This window comes from Mustela erminea, chromosome 4, assembly GCF_009829155.1.
Source record: "Mustela erminea isolate mMusErm1 chromosome 4, mMusErm1.Pri, whole genome shotgun sequence".
Lineage (NCBI taxonomy): Eukaryota > Metazoa > Chordata > Mammalia > Carnivora > Mustelidae > Mustela > Mustela erminea.
In genome coordinates, this window is record NC_045617.1 from 62629105 (window position 1) to 62638323 (window position 9219).

A 9219-nucleotide genomic window follows, 5' to 3' on the forward strand; every position below is an offset into this window, starting at 1 on the left:
CCGGGCTGATCCGCGTTTATGGGGCAGGAGGAAACCAGAGTCGGCCGCAGCGAGGCGGCGCCTGGGCCCGCAGCCTCTGCGCACGTGCCTCCGGCCGCGGGGACGCGGCTCGCCTACCCGGTCCGGCGTGCCCGGGGCTCCGGAGTCCGCGTTTTGCTACCGCCCGCCCGGGAGGCTCGCTCCGCCCTTCCTGAAATCCCTTATATTAACTGTGGCCAAAGCCCTAAGAAACACAGCTCATTGTTGGCAGCTGCCGGGCGGTCTTACTGAGCTGTGAGGGCAGCAGAGGGGAAATAAAAGGGAACGGCTCCGTTTCTGCCCCAGCGGCCACTGCAAGACTTTGGTGCCGACATCGCGACAGCGAGCGCCCTGCACACCAGAAAGGCCCCCTCTATGTGCTGCTGAGCCGGTCCTGGATCCGACGATCCCGCCCTCGGTCTTCGGAGCAGAAATCGCAGAGACGGAAGGTGAGCGCGGCGGGCAAAGCTGGCTGGGGCGCCTGCCAGCCCAGTCCTCTGAGGGCTGGGTTTGCCCGGAGGAAGAGCGTGAGGCGGAGCTGGGGAATAACAACAGGATGTGCAACAACAGGATGAGGAGGGCTGATTTAATGCCTGAAGTTCGCGGCAGGGCTACGGGGCACTTCCTTTATTAGGCGACTTCGGGGAGCAGAGGGGGGTGTGGGCTCGGGTCCGCCTGCCGGAGCACAGGGGAAGGGGCTGTTTGTTGAGCGCCTATCTCTTGTGGGTGGCAGGTCCGCTGTGGTGGCGAGCCCGGCTGCACAAGCTACTAGTAGGATCGCAGGGAGGGCGAGCGATTTCGCAGCCGACGTGCGTCCGGGAAGCCTAGAGGCCAGAGGCGAGAAAAAGTGGGGTGCGCCGCGGTGGGCTGCACGTGTGGCGCGGGTCCTAATCGTTTGCTCTCTTCACTCTCAGGACTGGAAATGGCAGACCATATGATGGCCATGAACCACGGGCGCTTCCCCGACGGCACCAATGGGCTGCACCACCACCCTGCCCATCGCATGGGCATGGGGCAGTTCCCGAGCCCCCATCACCACCAGCAGCAGCAGCCCCAGCACGCCTTCAACGCCCTAATGGGCGAGCACATACACTACGGCGCGGGCAACATGAATGCCACGAGCGGCATCAGGCATGCGATGGGGCCGGGAACTGTGAACGGCGGGCACCCCCCGACTGCGCTGGCCCCCGCGGCCAGGTTTAACAACTCCCAGTTCATGGGCCCCCCGGTGGCCAGCCAGGGAGGCTCCCTGCCGGCCAGCATGCAGCTGCAGAAGCTCAACAACCAGTATTTCAACCATCACCCCTACCCCCACAACCACTACATGCCGGATTTGCACCCTGCTGCAGGCCACCAGATGAACGGGACAAACCAGCACTTCCGAGATTGCAACCCCAAGCACAGCGGCGGCAGCAGCACCCCCGGCGGCTCGGGCGGCAGCAGCACCCCCGGCGGCTCGGGCGGCACCTCGGGTGGCGGCGCGGGCAGCGGCAACAGCGGCGGCGGCAGCGGCGGCGGCAGCGGCAGCAACATGCCCGCCTCCGTGGCCCACGTCCCTGCTGCAATGCTGCCGCCCAATGTCATAGACACTGATTTCATCGACGAGGAAGTGCTTATGTCCTTAGTGATAGAAATGGGTTTGGACCGCATCAAGGAGCTGCCCGAACTCTGGCTGGGGCAAAACGAGTTTGATTTTATGACGGACTTCGTGTGCAAACAGCAGCCCAGCAGAGTAAGCTGTTGACTTGATCGAAACCCCGGCAAAAAGAATCAAACCCTCCCCACCCCGCCCCCCCAACTTCGGTGTGAATTAAAAAAACATTCCCTTAGACACAGTATCTCACTTTTCAGATCTTGAAAGGTTTGAGAACTTGGAAACAAAGTAAACTATAAACTTGTACAAATTGGTTTAAAAGAATTGCTGCCACTTCTTTTTTTCTGTTTTTGTTTCGTTTTTGTAGCCTTGACATTCACCTCCCTTATGTAGTTGAAATATCTAGCTAACTTGGTCTTTTTTTGTTGTTTGTGTTTACTCCTTAGTTCCTCACTTTCTCCAGTGCTCAACTGTTAGATATTAATCTTGGCAAACTGCTTAATCTTGTGGATTTTGTAGATGGTTTCAAATGACTGAACTGCATTCAGATTTACGAGTGAAAGAAAAATTGCATTAGTTGGTTGCATGAACTCTGAAGGGCAGATAATACTGCACAAACTCTGCCATCTCGCTTCATTTTTTTAACTATGCATTTGAGTACAGCCTAATTTTTTTAATATGCTAAACTGGAAGATTAAACAGATGTGGGCCAAACCGTTCTGGATCAGGAAAAGTCATACTGTTCACTTTCAAGTTGGCTGTCCCCCTCCCCCATATGTACAGACAATAATAGGGTGTGGAATGTCGTCAGTGGCAAACATTTCACAGATTTTTATTTTGTTTCTGTCTTCAACATTTTTGACACTGTGCTAATAGTTATATTCAGTACATGAAAAGATACTACTGTGTTGAAAGCTTTTTAGGAAATTTTGACAGTATTTTTGTACAAAACATTTTTTTGAAAAAATACTTGTTAATTTATTCTATTTTAATTTGCCAATGTCAATAAAAAGTTAAGAAATACATGTTTTCTAGAAGTCATTGGGGGGGGGGTGGTTCCTTTCCGTGGCTTTTTTCCTCTTCTTGAACACTTTATTGATGAGAGTAAGCATTCCAAAGGATAAATTACAGGACACTAAAACAGGTCATGATGAGCTTAAGTGGAGAGCAGGATTTAACATAATTGGCATAATGCTTCATTGTTACCATTGTAACATGCCTCTTGGTGTGCTTTAATCAGAAGCTGCAAAGTTGTCAAAGAGCATTTTTTTTTTCCTTAATTGCCATCATTTTCAAGTGTTCTCCAGAGTTAAGTTTGTAACACTAAATATCATAAATATTTTCTTCACAGTGTGGGAGGGGGGAAAACCAAGTGTTTCTGGTGACACCTGATTCAACTACGTCAATGAAAGATCGGGATAATATACTGGGAGATTGATGAGGATGGCATTAAACATAAATCTGCCTTGATCTCTAGTGACGAATTTTATTTCTCAGCAAAAGTCCTAAGGAGAGGCACACATTTTCCAGCTTAATCTCTGAAATAGCTTCTGACTGGTTTATAGTCCTAAGAGGGAGAGGGGGCAGAATTCCACCTTGAGGCGCTCTATTTTGTTCTACAATACTTAAAATTTACACAGGGAGGTTGATTCAAAGGTCAAATTACAGTCTTCACAAGATGTTCCCTCTCAAGCATGCCCTGTTCTCCAGAATTCTGAGCTTTTTCTGTTAACCGGAAAGGGGTGCAAAGGACATAAGGATAAGATCGTTTAAATTTTACCTAAATGTATTGTCAAAAAGACATAATTATGGTTAAGTAGGTGTCGAGTTTTGCCTTACATGATAAAAGTCATATAGTTGAATTCTCAAGTTATCCCAATTTGAAGATGGAATTTTGTTTTCCCTTTCATGTTTTCCTAGCTTATCTTATAAAAGCAATACATCCACATTCAAGAAAGAATACAGTCTTTTATTATATTTGACCCACTGGAGATGTAAAGAAATAGAGGTGGAGGAAAATCTCACAAATAATACTTTAAAAGAGCATTTCATTTAGACTCTCAGATTCTAATCTTAAATCCCATATTTCATAATAAAAAATCAGAGAAGGAAACAGAAGTGTTAAATTACAGTGAATCTGGCGGAAAGGCTGGTTTCAGAATAATTCAGATCACCTACATTCTATAATTCTATTTCCAAGGCAAGCCATTAAAATTAAGATGCACACTCCACTGGGCTCTTTATACCTCTATAATTGACACTTCCTTATTCAAAATTACGTTCTAAATAAATAATCCCTCTGAAAATACAAAACCATTTGAAACTTTCCCCCCCATTTTTAAAAACATCCAGATTTCTCACATTAATAGTTTCGGAGCTGAAGTTTTCTCCAGCTAAAATATGTCAATACTAAATCTGCAATCAGCAGTAAATCTTCCTGGCTAAGCATTTTTGCAGTAAGTTTTTCTTTTTCTTTTTTTTTTTCCTAGAGGCTCAAGTGAAAAAATATGTTTGCATACATATTAATACAGCAATTCTTGTTGTTTTTCACTTGTGCCAGGAAAAAAGGAAAGCTATTGGAGGCTTTTTTTTTTTTTTTTTTGCATAAAGAAAGACGCAAAAGAATAGTCTTGCCACCACCCTTTGCAATTTATTCTGCCAGAAAATAAGCCACAACACCTGCTCTGTCCCTAAATTCCTCCTGCTGCTCTAACACCGGAACACGTATGTGGAGATGCAGAGCCCAAGGAACTATTATTAGATCCTGAGCCCATCTCTGCCAGAACAGAGGACTCGAACAGCGGAGCTGGTTTTTCAAAGCCCAATTTCTCCTCAGTGCAAATACAAACCTCCCCCTGCTCCCGTTCATTTGAATGATCTCTATTCCATGCAAACTCTTTCTTGATCAACAATTGAGCAGATTCTATGTGATACTGGCAGGTCTCTTAAGCAGAGGAAAAATAACTCCTTGTTTGAACAACCTGATTAATGAAACCTGTACAGTGACCTAGATCACCGGGCTACTGGCGGACATTTGCAAAACCCTTTGTGGTCTTGCTTCCTACCAAGTTGCTTATAGCATATGGGGAAATTTGACCTCTGTACCTTGGCTGTTTTTCAAAAAGTTCTCATATGGTACAAGAGAGCTTCTGTTCTATAAGCTTTGCCCACAAATAGACACTCCATGCTTGATTTTCAAGATGAGATCAATGATAAGCAAGAACATCATAGAAACACATCAGAAAAATGACACATTGATAAAAACTTGTCCGTCTGCCTTGTGGCTGCTAAAATCCTGGTGGCAGTATTTTCGCCAGGGCTGATAAAGCCGTTACAACTATGGATGGGTCTTTGAAGGACAGTTACCTAATCACCACTGTTTATGGGGTGCTAGGCTAGAGCACTAGTACCAGAAGGCTGACATCTATTGTGAAGTTTATGGTCTCCGTGACTTTTACTACTGTAAACGCCTGGGATAGCTATAAATTGATGTCAACATTAAAGGCCAGATCCTTTAGAGCAAAATATTAATCCACTAATCTATTATGGGTGGCCGACTTTGAAATATAAACTTTGCAGTCCCAGACCATTAGGTGTTTTCGCCCCCTTGTGGAATTTATTTAGAAGGTCAAAGGAAAGCCGTTTGCCCAAGAGGGATTTTTTTGTTGTTGTTGTACTGTTTGTTTGTTGACCATTTCTGAATGCTTCATTTTCTTTCTTGATGGAAAGAGCACATATTTGAGCAACAAAATTTTTAGCAAAGAAGATTCCAAAGTAAACTCCCTTTATGCAAATAAGAGTGTTTTACTTACCAAAAAGACCTTAACTTAGTATGAAATGTGCACAATTGAGATTTGCCTCACATTTCAAGATAGGCATCGGCTAAGGAATTTTCTCTTATAAAAGTAAAATGAGCATTGTTTTAGCCTGTCTGTTAAAGCTGATATTCTGTACCCTCACAACAGAACTGTTGATTTTGGACCAGTGCAAATAATGCGTCTGACGGTAAGGGTTTGCAAAGGTGGAGGGAACTATCTAGGAATGCAGAATGCAGTTATCTGTGTTGGAATGTGACCAAGCCACAGACTCTAATCTTGTGAAAGGGCCACAGGATGTTTAATGAGAATGAGTGTTGCTGTCTAATTGATTGAGTAAAATTTACTTTAAAATAAGCTTGGCAGATAACATTGTCTCCAAAAAATAAATACATTTAGAATTCAAGAAATTTAGGACCCAAATGATTGGCACTTTTCTCCTCTCCAACCATACTGTTTTTGTTAGCAGAAGAGAAGAGGTGTTACACAGCTTCAAAGATGGTATTTATCATTGTGGTCCTGGACCACTATCATCAGAATCAGAGTTCCCAGGCAGGTTGAAATAAGAACAAGAGGTAGCACGTAAGTGACTTAGCCAAAGAGCCCCTATTATCATGTGTTCTGTTTGCCTTTTCCCCCCAGAATAGAAGAAACAATGGCAATGTCAGAATTTTAATTGCCATGGACTGGCTTAAATTACTTGACCTATTTTTACCTAGAGAGAAAAGAAATGGTTGTTTTTCCTGGTGGCAGTACTTCTCATTTAAATTGGAAAAAGAAATATGAGGACGTTTCTCTATCAACTACAGTACTGCTCATAAATAGTGTAGTTTGCTTTATGGTAAATAAGACTCACATACACTTTTGAAAAATATTAAGATATCTGAAATAAAGATCTTTTCCTCCTCATTGGAGAACTTAAATTCATAAGGAATGCTAAATACTGAACTGAAAAGACTCTTAAGAGCTGTCAGTGTGAATTCCCACAGTATTTTGCTACTTATGAACATAATAAAAGAAAGGCTAAGAGCAATTGGGGTCTATTGTATTGAGAATCTGAATCCATGTTGGTCCTTGGGAAAAAATATCAGCCAACAACACCTTTCATTCCATCTCGGAACAAATAACAACTCTTAAGTGCCTGGATCCTTATCAGCTGCTTCTTTGCCCAAGATGAGCGTTAAAGTTGTCAGAGCCGGCCTCAAGAGCCAGCTGGGGGTACTTTTTGAGGAATCTGCTCGACTAAACCAAGACATGCAGAGTGAACTAAAGCAGACACAAGCCAAACGATGAGTGTGCCTTTACGTTGTTGGTTTTCATGAGGCTGAACTAATCTGAAAGATTAGTGAGGCAGGGAACAACGTGGGTGAGGACAGTGCTTCCCAGGATTCTTGGAATTTTCCTGTGGTATCACCAATGGGCTCCACCCTGGAATCCTTCCCCTTCTTGCCTCTACAGTGGAGCGGTTCCTTGATCCCATTTAGGTTGCTGAACAAAGCAGACAAGGAAGGGATTCTGGCTCCAAAGGGGCTTGTGGCCAGGCAAGGGTAGTGTGGTCTGCCTTGCAAGAGATATGCAAATAGGCAAGTAGCCTTTGAAAAGTTAATGGTGCTAAAGAGTCCTGTGGGTCTATTCTTGACAGCTGGGTGGGGAGCAAAATTTAGGCTTGAGTAAAAGTCAAACTGGCATGAAACCAGAAAAAAGTCGTCAGAGGACAGGCAACTCCGGGGTGTGATATTATTTTATGAACACTTGTAGGGGACAGGATCCTAGAGTGGAGGAAATGTGATCAGGGTTGTTGAAGCCTTTTCTCTTTGTGTCTCCCTAGGGACTGATAGAAAATTTGGCCTTGTGGTTTCTTTAACTAGCTTGAGCACAGGGCTTTTTTAATTTCTGGTAACCTACCTTTGTTCTGTTCTGTTTTGTTTTCTTCTCCCTTGGCTTAATGACAATATCCCCTTGCTGCCAAACACACAGGACTTAACTTGTGCATAAAAATCCTTAGGTCAGGGGCGCCTGGGTGGCTCAGTGGGTTAAGCCTCTGCCTTTGGCTCAGGTCATGATCTCAGGGTCCTGGGATGGAGCCCTGCATTGGGCTATGTGCTCAGCAGTGAGCCTGCTCCCACACCCCGCCCCCTACCCCCAACCTGCATCTCTGCCTAATTTGATCTCTGTCTGTCAAATAAATAAATAAAATCTTAAAAAAAAAAAAATTTCTTAGGTCACCTTGGAAATATTGCCCCATTATATTTGTTTTGAATAACTCTTTAAAGGAAGATCCTAGATGCCATATAATGACTAGTTCCATGTTTCTTCTCTTGATCTTAAGTGTTTAGCAAATATATGGACAATGGAGCCGGTAGGTGAAAGGTGATTGAACTGCTATGCTCCTAACACGAACCTAAAATAAATATCTATATGTTTCTTAGATCCCTGTCTGCCACCATGCTTCAGGACAAAGATTCTCAGCTGAGTGGGGCCACCCCTCTAGGAGGCAGATCAGAATGGAGAGAAGGTATCCAGCAGTAACCTGAAAAACCATAAAAGCCTACTATTATGTCTTTGGAAAAAGGTTTAAATACATATTATTTCAGTAGCACGTTTTAAAAATCTTCTTGACAAATGGAGCATGGACTTTAAACTGGTAAGAAACACTGTTTAGGCTACATGTTTTTTACCAAACCAGAGATATTCACCCTTTTGCCAGCATTACCTAACAAATCATTTTGTTAAGCGTGCCGTGACTGAGCTGACTTTGCTGCGCACCTACTATGCAACAGGCATGGTGATGGGTTCTTAATGTACGGAATCTTCTTTGATCCTCACACTATTCCTGCAACATTCCTGTCCTTATTCCAGTAGCAGATAAGGAAACTGTTATTTGGAGAGGAAGTAAATTGTTCAAAGGCAATACAGCTGGGAGGGGGCTGAGTGGTTTCCCAGACCTCACTTCTAATAGTAACACTACCGTTCCACACCAAACTACTCTTATCCTTGGGCGTCACGATTATAAGTTCATCAGTCAATTTAGTAATGTGCTTCGGGGGGGTAAAAAAAAAGGACTACATTATATATACACAAATGATGAAGTATACTAACAGAACTATGACATGGAGCTTTCTGTACAGCGACCTACCATTTCTTTTTGGCATTCACATTTGGGTCTACACTTCTCACATCCAGTCGAAAGATTCTCCTAAATTTAAGTTCCGCCCCAACAGTGCAAGAGTAGTGTAGGTGGTGAGTCTGCCTCCTCCCTCCTTAACAGCTTCACCTCGTTCACACTTCAAGTCAAATGAAATAGTACAAGTGATTTAAGTTTTGATTTTGCTTTTTATTTCTTAACTGAACTACAGATTGCTGGATAGTAAAGTTTCTTCTGCAGATTAAGGGAACACCTTAGCTTTGTCAATTTCATAACCTATTAAATCAGAATGTCAATGCTAGATTGTTCCAGGTAAACGGACTAGCTCACAACTTGACACACCTGGAAGCAACTATGATTTAACATAGTTCGTAAGAATCAGGCTGATATCAGAATAATAGCATGTAAAAAATAGATACATCTCAAAATAAGGAAAATACAGTATTTAGTTACTTTACACTTAAATAAGCTTCCTCAATCTATCTAAACGTTCTTGATAGACATATAAACCAAATTCCTCTTGCTTTGGTCTTTGATGGAAACAGAAAAGTTTTCCGCTAATAATTGTAGTAAAGAGAATAGTATAGGAGGAGTAAAGACCATGGGTTGCCGTCTTAGCTCTGCAACCAAATAGCTGCGTAACTTAA

General features: G+C 43.5%; 1 protein-coding gene across 1 annotated transcript; it reads left to right on the top strand.

The window, feature by feature from the left end:
* The first annotated feature begins 213 nt into the window (after window positions 1-213).
* CITED2 (Cbp/p300 interacting transactivator with Glu/Asp rich carboxy-terminal domain 2) lies at window positions 214-2224 on the top strand. Its single transcript, XM_032339362.1, has 2 exons — window positions 214-467; window positions 933-2224. The coding sequence occupies exon 2, from the start codon at window positions 941-943 to the stop codon at window positions 1760-1762; it is 822 nt and encodes a 273-aa protein (XP_032195253.1). The 5' UTR covers window positions 214-467; window positions 933-940; the 3' UTR covers window positions 1763-2224.
* Window positions 2225-9219: the final 6995 nt, after the last annotated feature.